This window comes from Panthera uncia (assembly GCF_023721935.1).
Source record: "Panthera uncia isolate 11264 chromosome A3 unlocalized genomic scaffold, Puncia_PCG_1.0 HiC_scaffold_12, whole genome shotgun sequence".
NCBI classification, from domain to species: domain Eukaryota; kingdom Metazoa; phylum Chordata; class Mammalia; order Carnivora; family Felidae; genus Panthera; species Panthera uncia.
Window position 1 is genome coordinate 28,625,059 of NW_026057579.1, and position 19,179 is coordinate 28,644,237.

At 38.7% G+C, this 19,179-nt stretch overlaps 1 protein-coding gene across 3 annotated transcripts in view; it reads left to right on the plus strand.

The window, feature by feature from the left end:
* The window catches only part of NBAS (NBAS subunit of NRZ tethering complex), a 328,333-nt gene that overhangs the window by 138,424 nt on the left and 170,730 nt on the right, over window positions 1–19,179 (plus strand). For all 3 annotated transcript variants that reach the window (XM_049652503.1, XM_049652501.1, XM_049652502.1), the window contains 4 exons: window positions 3,800–3,933; window positions 9,872–9,934; window positions 12,425–12,547; window positions 16,656–16,758. In XM_049652503.1, coding sequence (XP_049508460.1) covers window positions 3,800–3,933; window positions 9,872–9,934; window positions 12,425–12,547; window positions 16,656–16,758 — 423 coding nt within the window. The remainder of the gene's footprint in view (window positions 1–3,799; window positions 3,934–9,871; window positions 9,935–12,424; window positions 12,548–16,655; window positions 16,759–19,179) is intronic.

The following is a 19,179-nucleotide window of genomic DNA, read 5'->3' on the forward strand; positions in this document are numbered from 1 at the left end:
GAGCATGAGCTGGGGAAAGGCAGAGAGAGCAAGAGACCAGTATCTCTGTAACACCAGTCATCCTATTCAAAAAGAGGGGGTATCCCTCTTGCACTGTTGGTGGGGATGCAAACGGGTGCCTTTGGAAAATAGCGTGGAGGTTTCTCAAAAAATTAAAAATAGACCTATCCTATGACCCAGTAATAGCACTGCTAGGAATTTACCCAGGGGATACAGGAGTGCTGATGCATAGGGGCACTTGTACCCCAATGTTTATAGCAGCACTTTCAACAGTACACAAATTATGGAAAGAGCCTAAATGTCCATCAACTGATGAATGGATAAAGAAGTTGTGGTTTATATACACAATGGAATGCTACGTGGCAATGAGAAAGAATAAAATATGGCCTTTTGTGGCAACATGGATGGAACTGGAGAATGTTATGCTAAGTGAAATAAGTCCTACAGAGAAAGACAGATACCATATGTTTTCACTCCTTTGTGGATCCTGAGAAACTTAGCAGAAGACCATGGGGGAGTGGAAGGGGGAAAAAAGTTGGAAGGAAGGAGGCAAACCATAAGAGACTCTTAAAAAATGAGAACAATCTGAGGGTTGATGGAGGGTGAGAGGGAGGGGAAAGTGGGTGATGGGAATTGAGGAGGGCACCTGTTGGGATGAGCACTGGGTGTTGTATGGAAACCAATTTGACAATAAATTTCATATTAAAAAAAAAAAAGAGGGTATCATTCTCTTCTGTCTTTTTTTACTGTATTTCAGGTGTATTAAAAATGTTCTTCATGTAGCTTGTGCACATTTTTTGTTAAATTTATTCCTAAGCCTTTAGTTTTCTCTTTTTCTATTATAAATTAAGTTTTCCCTACCTTCACTTCCTCTGTTTGTTGGTTTTATATATGAAAGCTATTCATTTTGTATGTTAATTTTGTATTCTGCCCCTTTACTAGTTTCTTGTCTTGCTTCATTCTCTGGGGTTTTCCAGATATCCTGTCTTATCATCTGCTCTTCATCTACTTGCCTGTAGTGCATAATTTTAAGATATTTATTATTTATTTATTTATTTATAATTCATTTATTCAGTCATCCATTTATTCATTCATTCATTTAATGTTTATTTTTGAGAGAGAGAGAGAGAGAGAGAGAGCGAGAGAGAGAGAGAGCACAAACGAGGGAGGAGCAGAGAGAGAGGGAGATACAGAATCTGAAGCAGGTTCAAATGCATGGCTCAAACCCATGAACCATGAGATCATGACCTGAGGTGAAATCGGACGCTTAACCAACTGAGCCACCCAAGACTGTTTTTTAAAATAAAATTATAATCTTCCTACACTTTACCTTGCTGTGTAGCATGGAGAATAATCTGCTACTCATGGTGGGGAAGACTCACTGACTTCCTAGAAAGTTTTAAAGGGGCTCTTTTCTGTTAGCTTGAGATGGGGCAAATGATGGTTTAATAGTCACTACTGAGATATTAGGGCAGGCATGATGGAGATAAGAGGAAGTGTGTTTTACACTTCATGGAGTTAGACATCTTGTAGGTAGATGAACAGAGCACAAATGGTAAGTGCCTTAAAATGGTGATCATTACAATTTATGTGCTAATAGATTGCATTAGGAAAGATATACTGAATGGCATGGGAAGCAAACAAAAAGATGCCATAGGAATATAAAGAGGAAAAAATAATTTATGTATCAGAGTAGAATGAGGATAGAGTCTTTGGATTAACATTTATTGAGCATGTGTAAGAGGCTGTAAAAATCTGGCGAAGTCCAATTGAAGTTCAAGCCAGGCAGAGATAAAACTGGATTATTAGGGAGGTCGTAGATAGGGCACGACTGAGTTTTTGAGAAGTACACTACGACAGGGAGACATAATCAGACTAATAGCATGTTTAGATGAAGGCAAGTAATTGAATTTGAGTGAACTAAAATTTGCATAGAGGTTTGTAGGACCAGAACAGTGAGCTGGCACCAGGCACGAAGGACTTGAGTGGAAGGCAGAAAGTTCATTTTTTACGTTTCACATTGTAGGACTGCAAAAGGGTTTTCAGCAGGAGATGTTGAACATACATGATCAAGTATGGACTTTAGAACCTTTAACTTTCAAGTGATTCTTTAGTGTCGCAGGGAGGGCAGGAAAGGAAGCAGGGGAATCCAGGGAAACATCAAAGAGTTTGGCTTCTGCTGCAGTTGGTTTTCCATTTATTCCTTTTCATTCAAACTGGTTTGTTTTTTTTTTTCATTTTCCTGTAGGAGTTGCATTGTTGAATACTGTAGTTTTTGTCAGTCTCTCCCATTCTTACTGTGAAATTTTCCCGCGGGCCTGTTCCTGCAGGGCTGAGGGGCTGTTCCTGTAGGGCTAAGGGGCTTTTCTTGCAGGCTGTGGGGCTGTGAGAGCAGGTATCCTTAGCCCTGGTTTTGCAGCCAGTTGCCTGCATCTGACTCCTGGCCTGACCACAGCCAGCTTTGTGCCGCGAGCAAGTTATAGGGCCTCTTGGGGCCTCAGTTTCCCCTTTATGTAGAATCGAAATAGAACTAGTATTAACCTTACAGGGTGGTTTGAGGAATTGAGAATTCATGCGTGTGAAGCACATAGAAATAGTACCTGGCACACAGTAAGAAATCAGGAAAAGTTAGCGATTTTAATTAAATAATAATGACTTTTACTGTGCCCTGTTTGTCTCTTTAACCAGTCTGTCACTTTGCAACCTTGGATAACTGTCACGTGTCGATGTCAAGTTAATGGGATGTTTTTCTCTTAACACCTTGAAGAAATCTGTAGAACTCCTGTAACCATACTACCTCAGAAGACTGTACTTTCCTCATAACCTTGAATGTTTCTTCTTCCGTCCATGCATGTGATTTTTCCAGCGAGACGATAGATGCCTTTGGTAGCTTCTCTCCATCACTTTCTTGTCTGTTTTGTGAATTTCTGCTAAAATGCTGAACCCCACTAGGTCTTTATTATGGAAATTATTTTGTCATTGAGGGCTCTAAACTTATTTTGTCATTGAATAGGGCTCTAAGAATATAGTTTCAGCTTTCTATTTTCATTTCTTTGGTGGTAATCATGTAAGCGTTCTTCACGTATTAATTTATTTAGTCCTCACAACTGTGACATTATGGAGAGTTGTTAATATCCATTTGTATAGATGAGAGAAACAAGGCACAAATCCAGTATTTTTATATCCTAGAAAATACTCCAGGATGGGAGTCTGATTTGCGATGGAAAGGTGTATCCTATAGAAGACAGTGACCCAAAGTAGCCATTCTTTCTGCACCAGAGTGTGCTCTGTGATTTGAATATTACTGCATTACAGTGTGGCTTCTTTTGAATAGACTGTCAGTGCTGTTTAGTTACATGACTAATATATAATGCATACTGAAAAATAGTAGGTTCAAACATCTCTGAATATTAGTTAAGGAATTTTATATATTTTTGTAATTGAAACACATAAAATTTGGCTTTAGGGTTAGAAATGTTTTTAATGAAGTGCCTTTTTAATTCACTGTGTTTCTTCTATCCACTTTATCTTGAATGGGTCATAAATTGGAGAATCTGTTTTCAGCAGATGCAAAGCTTATGGGTACAAATTATCTTTTCTAGCTGATTCTGTAATTAAAATGTGATTTCATTCAGAATTATTAAAGACCCCAAAAGTCTGTAAGCTAAAGAAAAATCAAGATTTGTTTTTGCAGGTGATTAATTGCACTATTTAATATTCTATTGACAGTTGTACTGGGCTAGGGAAAAACGGACTATAAATCTGACTCTTAGTACAGCATGCTTTATTTTCTCTGTAGCTGCAGCAAAAAATTATTCCGGATCAGAACCAACTGATGGCAGTCGCTCTAGAGTGTATCTACAACTGTGAACGAAATGACCAGCTGTCCCTTTGTTATGACATATTAGAATGTCTTCCACAAAGAGGATACGGGTGAGAATCCACAGTGTGCCAGTCTTATTGTCGTCTTTTTTGTCCTAACAGCTGAAACGAAAATGTTGTTTCCTTGAGTGTTCATGAGAGAATTTGGGGAATATAAAAACATGTATAGAAGAAAATGAAATCATCTGCAAACCTGTAGCCTAGAGATAAACTTTTGTTTTTCCAACAGTGTATGAGCAGTCACTGTAATTTTGTCAACTTGGATAAATTATCCATTAAAAAACAAACAAAAATACCACCACCACGATGAAAATTACTTAATTTTAAGTGCATAGACAGTGATATCTCTGTTTTCAGTTGTGTTTTTCATGAAGCTTTTTTCATATTTATGGGCTTGGGGTAATCTATGAATTATTTGTTCTGGGCCCTTGCCTACAATAAGCATGTTAAGTAATCATGGATGAATATAAATAATTTTATTTTACTTTATTTTTCTTGCAGTTTTATTGAGCTGTGATTAATACACAGCACCGTGTAAGTTTGAAGTGTTTAATGGATGGATATCCATACATTGTAAAGCGACAAGTCTGTTTAGTTAACATCCCTCATCTTCTACAGATACATACATACACACATACATACATAAATAAGTAAGTTTTCTACCTTGTGATGAGATCTTTTACTCTTTTGAATATAGCATACAGCAGTGTTTTGGTTGGTTTCAGTTGTTTGCCCAGATTGTTCCTTGACTGGAACATGTTGCTTCATAACCATCTTAGCGCATTATGTCCCCTGTACGTACTTCTCTTACACCTGGAAGTTTTAAACGTTTTGACCACCTTTATTCGATTCCCACTCTACCCACTCCCATCCCCCGTAACCACAAATCTGATTTTTTTCTATGAGGAGGTGGTGGTGGTTTTTAGATTCCGCATATAAGTGAGACTGTCTTATAGTATTTGTCTGTCTTTGACTTACTTCTCTTAGTATAATGCCCTTAAGTCCCATCCATGTTGTCATAAATGGCAGGATTTCCTTCTCTTGTGTGGCTGAATAGTATTCCACCGCGTACGTGTAAATAGCACTTTTTCTTGATTTATACATCTGTTGATGGACACTTAGGTTGTTTCCATGTCTTGACTGTTGTGACTAATGCTGCTGCCTCTCTCTTTTCCTTTAAGGAGATTTTTATTTTTTGGGAAACGAATGATAGAAATCACCAATTTTGCATCCCAGTGTGAAATAATGGTTTCACGCAGTCATTAACGGTACTGCGGTCAGGTGAAAGATTGATGGGTAAAAGATATTTGCGTGATGCCAAAGTAGTAGCTCAGCATATTTTTAATATATTTTTTTTGTTATTTCAAAGGGGAGATTTAGCTTTATAAAGTACAAGCCTGACTGTCACCATCTTTCATCAAGCTACCACGTGTGGTATCACGGTCAGCCTGGTGTTCTGTGCCTCCTGCAGAGATGCATTATGAAGTAAAATCGTTCACTCTGAATCTACAGTCCTTGAGCTGAACTTCTGCTTTACAGTAAATCAGGGGATAGGGGAGCAAGTCCAAGAACACATGAAGGAAACAGATACATACGGAGGGTGAGGCACTCTGCAAGCCAACTGGTCTTCTCACTTTGAAAAGCCCGCGTCATGGAGAGAAAGAAATGAGTGGGGGTGGGAGGTGCCGATCTAAAATCAAGCGTCCAAACAGACATCATCATCTCCTAAATTTTAACTATAAAGCAATGTATGCACATCATGAAAGTGAAGGAATCGAAAGACTTGTGATTGATAAACAGTTGTTTGCTGCCCCCCTTCGTCACGCTCGAACACCTGTCTTCTAACAGGAACACTTGCGTAGATAATGGTTTTCTTCTGGTCTTTGCCTGCCTCCTCTAAAACAGTAGGCTCATGCTGCTGCCGCAGTGCTACATGATTCTTGACTTCCTTTCATGGAGGTCTACCTCTCCCCATACCTGCTTGTCCTACTGTTCTGTCAGTGTGGTTAAGGCCGTAGTTTCATCACTGTGTTAGTAAATGTTGTTTCTACAGAGCTGGGTATGATTATATTTCCTTTTTCTGCAGCATTTTCTTGTCCCTGAATTGGATCACTTCCTTTTTTGTTGTTTGCTTTGTTCTCATTTATCTCCTTCAGTCTTCCGATGGAACGTAAAACTCTTCTTTACAAAGATATCTCAGTTCCTTCCCTTTTTCTTGTCTTCTCTCCCCCTGTCTTCCTTTTGAAGCCTCCGTCTTGGACTTGTCTTTTCTCTTGCTTTGATGTGAATTAATTGTTGTGTGTTCTGAGCACCTGCCATCCCGGGACTTGCTGCGCCTCTCTTGTGTTGCATATTGCATTTCTGAGATCTCTTCTCTTCTCCTTCCTTCGCTTATTCTCCCATTTTGATGGAGCAAAATCTTAATAGCTTCCTGTCAAAGGTTACATGGAGGCATTTTGATTTGAAGACTGTCCCATGTCAGAAAGATAACCAGAATTGCCCCCTTAAACTTGATAGTAGGCTTGGCTGTGTCTGCAGTTCTAGGTTTATAATTATCTTTTCCTTGTGAGTTTTGAAGGCATCCGTCTTGTCCTCTCCTCCCAGGATTGTCAGGTAGTCCCATATCATTCTGAGTTGTTACTTTATATATGGCTTTTCTTCCTTTTTGGATATTTCAATACCTTCTCTTCATCTCTGTATCGTAAGGGTGTGTTTTATTGTGAGTCTAAATGCATTGTTGTGGTGTTCATTTAGTTAGTCTGTTCCAATCTGGAAACTCTTGTCTTTCAGATCATTGGGAAGTTTTCTTATATTCTTTCCCTAATCAGTTTCCTTGGTAATTTTATTTTTACTTCCTTCCTTTTTTTTTTCTTTTTTACTCTCTCTCTTTGTCTATTTTTTTTTTTTTTTTTTTTTTTTGCACTTTCTTCGTTTACTACCCCTTTTATTCTTTTGGCCACTTTTTGATCTTCTGTTAAATGATCTAAGAGTGTCTTCAGTTTTATCTTCTCATCCCTCTTTCAAATTTTAAAATTTAGTTTGGCTTTCTTATTTAAATTCCAGGAACATTTAAAATAAAATAGCATCCTAGTCTTGTTTCAGAGATGCACATGTACCTGTTCCTCTGTTCCCTGCATTACCCACGTTCTCACCATGGTCTCTCAGTATTCATATCCTGTTTGTTTGTATCTCTGCTTTTACCATTAGGGACTTTCTTCATGTCCAGTGATTCTTGGCCATTACTTTATATCTAAGACATGAAAAAGCTGCCTGGCAGCCTATGACAGGCTGAAGCCTTTTCATGGTAGGAGTGCTTGAGGGGTGGCCTTGTGTGTGAGCACCTCATTTGTCCTCTTGTTTCAGGTTTCAGTTTTGGATGTTTTGTGTCTGTGGTGCTCTCAGATGCTGTCCATTATGTCGTAGAGATGTTGGGTACTTTGGAGATCTTGATCGTTCATCCCCCCTCAGCAGGGGTCTCAGTACTGACTACCAAGAAGGAATGCAGGCAATGAGACTTGTCAAAGTAAAGCTAAATGGAGACCAGAGTAGTGCTTAATACATCCTTTCCTTCCTTGGTCTCAGTTGAAGGAATCTTCTTGTAGGGAAAGATAAATCACAGAGTGACTCTGCACGTATGTATTACCCAGACCTATACAGCTATGACCATAGGCCACCTCCCATCCTTAGTCAAGAGCAACAGGAACAGCAGGTGTGTCTGTGGGAACCGTGGGCCCCCCCTGAGAGCCATGGGCCTTCAGTAGGCAGCAGAAGGCTGGTAAAGGGACTGTAGTAACCGATTTTGTAGCAACCTACGTTCGGTTACCGAATGTAGTAGCCAATTTTGTACCCATCATTTAGAAACCTCAACCCAGTGGCTGTCAGGGTGTTAGTAGTAAAACTACTCTTTGCAGAGGATTACAAGAGATGCAGAGGCCTCTCTTAACATCTGTGTCCGAAAGCAGAGTGATGGGAGTTTTTTCCCTTCGATGGCCCAGCTGGGAAACTTGATGGTCTGTCTTTTAGCTTTGTGCCTCCATTGTGGTCTTTGAATCTGCTAGTCAAACTCATTGACGTCCAAGTGATGTGTGTAATTTTTAGGAATAAATGTATTAGACTTTGTTTTTCAGGAAGATCAAATAAGCATAAATATCAACTAGAGCCTATCTATTAATTTTTGAACAGTAATTTGCCTACTGTAAAGTATCAGTGGAATGATATTAAAAGAACATTTTTTTAATGTAGACATTACAGTTACATTACAGAATTAGTGTGGTTTTGAAGAGTGTCTAGGCTAAGAAATGTCTCTTTATCTTGGCTTTAGATTAATGATATTTGATCTAACAGATTTTTTTTTTGTAAATAAAAAAAATAGCCTGATACTCTCTTGTTTTCCATTTATTTCTTAATGATTATATTTCACATTTATAATTTTCTAAATAACATGTCATTTTAAATTAGCCCCATATTAAAATTCAGAGCCTCAGAGTATTTTCTGAGGTTCTCTTTGTTCTTCATGCCAAGTTTGTCAGTTTGTATTTTCCTGTGATTAGTTGTTTGTTTTTAGCAGTTACATGATTATTTACCAAATGGTAAACTATGTGTTTTTTCGCCATGAAATGAACACTTATTTAACCTCATTAATTTTTCGTGTACCTTACGTAGGCGGTATATTCCATCTGGCTGAAAAAAAAAAAAAAACTTATTATGTTCGTGAATATCAATTCACAACGGAGGAACACCATATTCTTGAAAGTCAGTGACAAATGTTTATTGTAGAGCTCCACAATGATAGTTAAGAAATTACTGTCGTGTGTTAATAGAAGGTAGCTGTGACAATTGACCTTCTGAAGGACTTTAAGTGGAACATACCCTAACTTAACACTTTAGGTCAAGGCCTCAAATTGGTTTTAAAGGATAGTGTAATCTTTGTAAACTGCACAAATAATTGCCAAATAGATTGAGACTAGGAAAGATTGATAGTTTTATAGTGAGTATTTTTGGGGGTTCAAGTTAGGACATTTTTAATTTTCTAAGTTCAGATGAAGAGTTTTATTCGGTCATCTTACTAATAAAACCCTAAGACCTGGCTGGGATTCAGTTGCATCATTGGGGTCGGGGGCACTGGAGAGCATCAGGTGCGGTGCCGCTCGGCTGAGGGCAGTCCCTCCATATTAGGGACGCAGAGTTGTACCGGTTGGAAGGGGACTTTTATAGTAGTGTCTCAGCTTTTGTGCCAGATCCCTGCATTCACTTGTACGTGTGTTGCTCCATACTAAATCTACCAGCCACATTTGTATTAGTGTATGATGTTTGCCATGATAATGTTTCTCCTAGTCCCCTGTCCACATGCTTCCTCAGAGAGGCCTTGCTTTTTATCGCCACTACCTTCCAGGGATTATCTACATGATAGCCTTGCTTCTTTTTGGTTCCTTAATATTGAAGTGGGTGCAGAGGGAATGATAACATAGAAGAAATCTCCTGAGTATATAGAATCCTAATGGAAACTTCCAGGGGGTGGTAGGGTTATAGACAGGTGGAGGAGAAAGCCAATGTGCAGGGCCATGCTTCCTAACCTGTTTTCTTGGTTAAAAGACAGAACCAAATGGTGATTTTACTTTCTACCTTTTTTTTTTTTTTTTTTTTTTAAGCAAAGACTAAAATTGACTTATAATTCTTTGTTGCTTTTAGCAGAATTGAGCAAAAAGTTCTTCAGTAAATACCTGTCCATATAATGCTAATCAGTAATAGAGAATATCATTCTAGTCCAATTTTTTTTTTTTTTTTTTTTTTTTTTTCATCTCTTGAGTTGTGAAAGATGCTGGCTGAATGCATTCAGGAGATGACTAAAATTTTACCCAGGCAGTGTAATATTGTTGTATATTAACTATAAGGGAAACATCGTTTCTCTTTTTCACTTCATTGAGTCTTATATTTCATATAAGAAGCTACTCCTGAAACTTTTTAATTTTTTTTCCTCTTAATCCTTTAGTCCTAAAACCGAGGCAACCGCAGCTCTTCATGATATGGTAGACCAACTGGAACAAATTCTCAGGTGAGAAAAATGAATCTGTTGGCTTTGTGCTGAGGGAGGAGGTCTGTCCAAGAAATACTACCTTTAGTATGTCTAGTGTATTTCTGGTTTGACTTTCTATTTGAGTGCATTTTCTTAATGCAAATGTACAGCTAGCCTATGTAGAGTAGTAAGAGCCTGGACGTTGAAGACTGGCAGACCTGTGTTCAAATCCAAGCATTGCCACTTACAGGCTCTGTGATATTTGAGCCTTCGGCTTTCTTATGTAGAATTTCAAACTCATGAGATTATGGAATTTTAGATGAAGTTTTTAAAATGGCTCCTACACAGAAATGTTAGTTTCTGCAGCAATTACTGTATCTTTCAGCAAACAATATTTATTATACTCCTGACTTTCATTTTTTGGGCGTATTGCACTTGATGGACTATCTGAACTAGATCAAACTGCACTAAAGCCTTCAAGTAACTCTGTAGTCATATTCTTTACTGTCAAAATGAAGCATTAAACTTTGTCTTGGAGCCTGAAATTTCCCAATTTACTATTTAGGAAGTCATGTGCTGTTTACTAGTATTTATATGTGTATATGAAGATGCTTGAGTAATTTTTAAAGATCTGTATTAAAATTTTAGGGATAAGAATTTTTCCAATATATATAAATTATAGAATAATAGGTAATATCATCACTTTATAGTGGTGATAAAATAGTAAAGGATATAATTTGGAGTCTACTAATTAGAAGTTTTATTCATTCAATTTAAGGGGCTTGAGTATAAAAATGTTTCAAGTTGTATTTAAGGAAACAGTGTTTTTATGTGCTGTGTATGTATGGGAGTTTAATGAGGAATTAATTGTTCAGTTGCCTCCAGACCTCTGTTTCCTCTATTTCTATTGCCTAGACTGAGAGGTGTTACTTTGTGTTCTGAAAGTTACAGTTTTTTTTTTCTTGAAAAATGCTTAACAAATCAAGCTTGCTCTTTGTTTTCAAGCTTTGCTTATTTTAGGTTGGCTGTGTTTCTTCTCTCCCCAATGTCCCTGAAAAGTTGAGCATCGTTTTGAGTAAAGCTTAGTGGATTAAACCACTATAGAATCATTCCTTACAAATTTGAGGATTACAAATTTTTTCGTCTAATGAAATTGAGAACAGTTATCTCAAAAAGATACAGTAAAATAAACACGGTGTATTTCACCATATGTTCCCTGGGCGTAACCATGAGTGGTCCTGATGTCACATTATGCTCTTAGAACCTCAAGGAAACAGTAACCCCTTGTCAGTTTCTGGATGGTACCCATGCCTTTGCCTCTTTAGTTTAAGTCATTTTTTAAAATAAGGACTTTTTATTTCTGTTCCACTTCATAGCCACCAATTACTGAAAAATGTTTTAGCATACCTAATACCAGGTGACATGACCCATGAAACCTGTTCTTATGAAGAGCTAGTGAAGTCTAACCAGTCACTCTGTGAGTCCAGTAGTAGTTAATTCATAAATGTGAGGTTCGGGGAGGCAAACCAGGTCTCAAGACGATTCATATGAGACAAAATTTGTGACCTATTTTATATTTTTACAGAATAGATTTTGGAGGGAGATTAAGCCTTGTGGTATTTCTGGGGCTCCAACTCTAAAATTGTTTATTTCTTTTTTTTTTTTTTTAATTTTTATCTTTTTAACGTTTATTTATTTTTGAGAGAGAGAGAGAGACAGAGCATGAATGGGGGAGGGTCAGAGAGAGAGAGACACACAGAATCGGAAACAGGCTTCAGGCTCTGAGCTGTCAGCACAGAGCCTGAGACAGCTCAGAGCCTGACGCGGGGCTCGAACTCACAGACCGCGAGATCATGACCTGAGCCGAAGTTGGACGCCCAACTGACGGAGCCACCCAGGCCCGTTTATTGCTTTTCTAACAGCCTTGCCTATAATAAGTTACTCAGCAGGTTTGTTCAGAGTTAAAGCTTGGTATTGAAATGATAGATTTTGCTTGTTTTACTGATTTGATGCTTTTAGAGTACAGGAAAATTACAAAAACTATTTTTAGATAAAGATATGTCATACTTTTGAAAAAATAGTTACTAGTTCTAAGTACATTGTCATAAGAGTATGGGATATAAAATTGGATACATAATTGTTAACTTTTTTTGGCTGAGAATTAATGTAATTTGTAAAATTGGGTCATTCTGTATGCTATATATTTTTTTAAATACTAAACACCTAAATGCTACATGTATAAGATTCTTAGATTTTTTTGGTTTGGTAACAAGACTTTAAAATATCCTTTTCTTGGGGCACCTGGGTGTCTCAATTGGTTAAGCGTCTGACTTCAGCTCAGGTATGATCTCACAGTCTGTGAGTTTGAGCCCCATTTTGGGCTCTGTGCTGACAGCTTAAAGCCTGGAGCCTGCTTCAGATTCAGTGTCTCCCTTTCTCTCTGCCCCTCCTCTGCTCATGCTCTCTCTCTGTCTCAAAAATAAATAAAAACATTAAAAAAAATTTTAAATATCCTTTTCTCACTTTAAGTGTGTCAGAGCTTTTGGAGAAACACGGACTTGAGAAACCGATTTCGTTTGTTAAGAACACTCAGTCTAGTTCAGAAGAGGCACGTGCGCTGATGGTCAGATTGACCAGGCATACTGGTCGGAAGTAAGTAATGAACAGAATTAATCAATACTTGTATATGGTTAAAAATAGTAGTATTTTTCTTTTCTTTTTTTTAATTCATTGAGTTATAATTGACCAACAATAAATTGCACATATTTAAAGTGTAGAATTTGTTAAGTTTTGATATATGTATATATTCATGAAACCATCTCACAATCAAGGTAATAAATGTATCTGTCACTCTTAAAAGCTGCTTTTTGCCTCTTTATGTTCCCCTCCCTTCAGCTTCTCCCCATCACTCCCTCACCCCTACCCTAGACTACCACTGATCTGTACTTTTATCACACTTTGTTGACCTATTCACCTGTTTAGGGACATGTGGGTTGTTTTGAGTTTTGGCTTTTACAGATAAAGCTATGAATATTCATGTACCGTAAAATATTCCTGATATTTTATTTTCTTGTGTTACTATAAATAGAATTATTTTCTTAATTTCATTTTTGTATTGCTCATTCCTAGTGTATAGAGTTATTGGTATGTGTTAAAATATATTTTTAAAAATTTTGATATATATTGAGCTTGTGTCTTCCTACCTTGCTGGACTCCTGCATTAGTTCCAGTAGGTTTTCCTGAATATTATGCCATCTGCGAATAGAGACAGCTCTAGTTCTTTGTATACAATTTTCCCCTCTCTTTCCTTTTATTGGTGTTAGCATGGTGTGTCTTTTGGTATATAGCATGGTATACCTTTAACGTTCAATTAATTTGTGGTTTTGTATTTGGAGTGTGTTTTTTGTAGGTAATACATAAGTTAGGCCTTTCTGTCAAGGTCTGAGCTGGAGAGAGCCAACCTGCCACGTGCCATGTAGTTATGGCGGGACTGTAAGGGCATTAAGACCCTTCAGACCTACTTATAAACAATAACAACCTTGAGATGGTAGATGGGTGAACATACACCACCCAGATGTCTGTGGGAATCCTGTCCCAGTCAACAGTAGCAAACTGCTTGGTGGTTTGCTCAAGGAACTCTCCTTCCTAAGAAATCCCCTGGCATTTTGTATTTGTCTCTCCCTATCTCTGTCTTTTTCACTAGTGTACTCATAGTGATTGATGTGTATGCCTTATGTTCCTTTTGAGATCATAAGCTTCTGTGGGGCAAGTGTTATAGTTCCCATACATCTAATAAAGGACCTCATATATCGATGGTCCTCTCCCAATAATTATTAAATGAATAATTTAAAAAGTTTTCGCAACTCAAGTCTTAAGATTTTTTTTTTTTTAATCTTTATTTATTTTTGAGAGAGACAGAGACAGAGTGCAAGCTGGGGAGGAACAGAGAGAGGGAGACACAGAATCCAAAGCAGGCTTCAGGCTCCGAGCTGTCAGCACAGAGCCCGATGCGGGGCTCGAACTCACAAACCGTGAGATCATGACCTGAGTCGAAGTCGGACGCCTAACTGACTGAGCCACCCGGGTGCCCCTTAATATTTTTTTTAAAAACTATAAACAAATGGTCAATATTTCTGATCATGTTGACTCTAGAACCTTGTCTTCAAGAAAGCCTTGCTGTTGCAGCTAGATTACTTCCCGTCCTTCCTTTGAGTCCCTCAAATACTTCTGAAGTCCTTATAGTTCATCTCTCATGGTTGTTCTACTTTGAATATGTAAGAGAATATGGCCTCTTTTTTTTTTTTTCAAACTAGTTAATTTGAAGTGAATCCTAATTATTTCATGTATGCTACCATAGCTTGGCCTTCAGCATCTATGGAATATCCTTATGCATATTTTAAATGGTAGCAGATTTCATTGAATCTACACAAATCAAGTTTTACCATCTTGAATGCAATGCTATTTCTCCCTGGAAAATATTCCTTTGTTCCAGGGCTGTAACTAATACATCATGTTTATATTTAGGGATCTCTCTGTTAATTTGCAAATCTGGTATAGTGCCTTCAGGTTCTACTTTTGGTTCATATTTACTGAATGTATTCTGCAAAGGCCATTGTAAATAATGTCTTATAATTTATTTCAATTAGAACCTGTACTTATGGGTAGCCATGTGTGAGAAAACATTAATACCATCTGTCCCATTGTTGATGGCTTCCAGAAGAACAGCTGGGCTATGAGAATTTGATTCAGCTAGACAATGCTTAGGTTTGATTTTATCCAGCTGGTGCAAGATGGACACTCACTTCAAACATTTTGCAACTTATTTACCTGCAAGCCAAATCTGAAAGAGCCCTCCAGTTCTTTGAAGTTCAGCCACAGAGTTCAACCTACCAAGGTCTAAGTAATGGACACGTTTCAGGGATGATCCTGGAAAATGTGCAAATGTGTCATTTTTTTTTTTCTGGGGGAAAAATGCATTCTCTTATGCTTTATTGCATATGGGATACAAGTTCTATGTTTTGTGTAATAAATACAAGCTACTGTAAGCAAATGAAGCGTATGCTTATGAAAAATTTTAGGTGAAAAAGTTCCTAGATACCAGAGATTTGACGACAATGATCCCAAACACAGGCTCTCCCTATAGCAATGATATTATACACAGATAGTCTATTTGTCCCGTTCTTAATGCATTAAAAAGGGAGAAGATGTGTGGTAAAGGCACGGTCAGTTGGTTTATGACAAATGCCAATCAAAATAAAACAAAACCTGCCCTTTTCAAACAATGAGATTCATGATTATGTAGAATGACAAGACTAGCAAGTAAACAATGATTCCAAATTCATGTATATTCAATGAAGGTGAACTTTTGGGGGAGGCAGAGAGAATTATAGAACTTCCTCTTTCCTGCTAAACAATATTAGCAATCGTGTATATAACTATAGAAACCAAAGAAATGTGTTTGTAACTTTCAGATTCATTCATTCACATTTATTGAATACTACTTTATTCCAGAAAAATGGAGGGAGTGTTTCTTCATACATTCTAGTTTCAATTAATCCTCACAATGTGCAAAAAGGGAATCTATAGCTCAGAGAAATTCAGAGACGTCTTCGAATCCATATAGGTGATTGAGCTTGTTTTTAAACTTAAGAACATCTTGCTTCAATGCCTGTGTTTTATAAGAATTAATCTCCATTTTTTATCACTTTCCAAGATGGGTTTTAAGTGAGGAAACTGAAGTTCAGGAACATTCAGTGTTCATAATCATGCAGCTAATATGTGATTCTTGGTGAAATTTTTAACAAACCCCTTTGGCCTGCTGCAAGACCATGTGAACCGTTGACTTCTCAAACTCTGTAACCCTGGTTTCCAACATAAAATGGTATTTGATCAATGAGATTGTGCATGCCTCGTGGGTTGTGTAAAACTGATCCCTGGTTGGTAACTTGCTTCTGACCCGGAGGAACCGGAAAGGAACTGGGAAACCTGAGAGGGGCTTTGTGCTTTGGGCTTTCCTGAGGGTGGTCACTGACATGTCCTGGAGGAGACCCTGAAAACTGTGCCTATGGAGTTGTTATGAAAGATACTGATTCTTGTGGCGCATGAAACTTCCTCCTGAGGCCGACAGGGCAGCTCCCGCCACTAACCTCTAAGGCTCTGTCGCCTGGCACCTGGGCTGTCACCCGAGTGAGCATAACCCCTGTGGTGCCCGGTCGGTCGCTCTGTGGACTGCCGCAGGGACCCCACTGGAAGGAGCGACTGGCGCTGCCCTGCTGGTGAGCCGGGGTCCCCAGCCTCTCGACGGACGCCAGGGGTGGGCGGGGTCCAGAGCATCCCCTGTGGGGCCTTGCGGTATGATGAAGATGAATCTGCAGTAGCACTGTGGCGTCCAAGTGCTGTCCCTGCTACATCTTGCTGTGCTTTATTTTGTCTCAGAAACTCACAGCTTGTTTAGCTTTGCTGTTATCACTTAATGCCGTTCCGGTTTGGAGTGTAGGCGGCCTGTGACCGAGGCAGCTCTGGAAGCCTCTGGCATTGATGCAGAGCCGCTCAACTCTTCCTCGGATCCAAGTTGTTTCCTGGAAATTCAAATGAGATTATATCTGTTGATCACTTGGGGGTTGTGTGGCACATAGGATGGTGACACCGATGGTTTTGTTTGTTGGTTTGTTTGTTGCTTTTGGCCCATCGAAGAGAGATTTCATGAGTTATTTTCTTCTTCTGCTTCTCTTCTCCCTCCCTCCCTCCCTGCCCTCCACAGGCAGCCTCCGGTCAGTGAGTCTCATTGGAGAATGTTGTTGCAGGACATGTTAACTATGCAGCAGAATGTTTACACCTGCCTGGATTCTGATGCTTGCTATGAGGTAACTCTACACATGGGAATTACTGCCTCTTAATTCGGAAGGTTTCGTTGTTACGGTGTGTTTATCGGACACAAAGGTGATGACCATAGGCTTCATTATAAGTAATACTATTGAGTAAGGGAGTAGTGCTTTCTTTTTTTCTTTTTTTCCCCCCGAGTTTGTTTATTTTTGAGAGGGAGGGAGAGAGTATGGGAGGGGCGGAGAGAGAGGGAAACAGAGGATCCTAAGGAGGCTCTGTGCCGTTAGCTCAGAGCCCGATGCGGGGCTTGAACTCAGGAACCATGAGATCATGACCTGATCTGAAATCAAGAGCCTGTCTCTTGGCGGCCCGAGCCAGCCAGGCGCCCTGGGAGTGCTCTCCAAGCTGGGCGCTTCCCCACCTGTCTTCCCTGTCTTTGTTATTCAGTGCGTTCCTCCCCAGTGGGGCCAAGGGACACATCCTTGTCTCCTCTCGCTTCTCAGTTTTGCTGGTCACTAAAGCGTATTTGATGTACCTGGGAAAGGTCTGTCAAATCTGTCCTGTCTTCATCTCTGCTAAATTGTAATTCTTCTTGTCTCCTGACCTCCATATTTCTCATCTACACTGATTCCGAGCATTCTTCTAAAACACATCCTTTCGTGACGCGCCCCTTCTTCACATTTGCTGCTTGCTCCATTCAGCATCAGAAAGCAGCCGTGCTTGTTAGCGTGGCAGAGAAAGCCACAGTACACCAGCTCTCCCGTCCGCTCTCCCCTGCGTTACTCTGCACACGCAAGGGTCGCCGTGTACCCCATCCTTCGCTGCGTCCACCACATCTGCCCTGACTCTGCACGCACCATGCGGCTTCACGTCTCTGTGACTCTGCCGGCATCATTCCCTTTGCCTGGATGTATCCCTCTTTCCTTTATCTGAAAATTGCTGGTAATTTTTAGGACTCACTTCACTAATTATGCCCTCTAGGATGCCTTCCTTTGTCCTTTCATGTAACTTGTCTCTGTTATGGTCTTTCAAATGCGGTAACTTGTTTCCACATGTGGTTCTTCCCTTTGGTCATGGGCCCCTAGGGTAGGCATTATCGTATTCATGTTCATCCTCTTGTGCCCCGGTGCTTATTGGAATGTCCAGAACACAAAGGAGACTTAAGATATGGTTGCTAATTGACTTAGGAATGTAACCCAGGGGATTGAATGATTATTTTTGGAAAGTATGTGTCTTACCACCCAATTACTCATAGTCCGTGTGGAAAAATGATCCAGCTAACCCACTTTTAGTGAGAGATAGTTTAAAAGCAGATTCCTGTTTTGAGTTTTTCTGCCAATAAACCAGACATGAAATTGTATAGAATATTTCTTGTGTTGCTCTGCTCTGACATCGCAAAGCATGACCTGTTGATGAGAGTTATAAATATAGGTCTGTATTCTGTGAAATTGGTTGGCATTTTTATTCAAGGTGATTTTAACAAAACAGTGCTAATATAGACTGTTGAGAAATGGTTTTATGTTTGAACTTCAGGTTTTTAAATGCTTGAATGAGAATGGAGTTTACATTGATGATTATAGTCTCAGACCACGTACATATAACTGCCAGGAGCTTCCCCTTTTGTGTCTAAAGTGAAAACTTGAAATCCAGTTCCAGAAGAAAGTCTATATTCACATGGGATCCAAAACCTAACCATCATGAATATGTCTGCAGTAGTGTTTTTAAGTTGGGATGGCATTGTTTTGCTATTTTCCTGTTTTTGATTTTCATTGGAAAATTGGCAATAAGTATATTACACTTAACTAGCTCTTGTATAATTGCATAACAGCTTGACATATTGAATTGTTTTTGTTATATTTTAACACCTTTTTATTAGACTTTGATATTTTAATGACTTCCGGCCATTAGTCTCAGTCCTTAGAGAAAACATTTGAAAGCATATTATAACAGTTTTGAACTGGTTATAGAGGAAGGTAATACAGATTTGGCAAACTTACATTTTTTTTCAAACTTACATTTTTAAATACTATTTTAGTACCTTTTAAATTATGCTATATTATCCTACTGACTCTTGGCTATTATGTTGGGGTTTTCAACAATACTTGGGAGATATTTGAAAGCTCAATGGCACAATTTTGAAAATGTTAAAAATTTTGATACAGCAGGTAGAGCAGAAATCTATATTGTTTATTTTAGCAAAAACTTTTAGAGTGAGTGAATTATATTTTTCAATACTTGGCATTAACTCTCTATGGCTTACTTGAATAACCCAAAGGAATAGAGAAACTGTCATATCTAAGTCATTTGGGTTCCTTGGATTAAGCCATTTTCACTTGTCGCCTGTAAGTGATTACAGCTGCTTGTTGGTAATTTGCTTTCTGTCACAATATGTATTTTATAGCAGATCCCATGTAGATATTAGTAATATTATCCTTCTCAGTCATTTCAATAAAGGCCTGTCT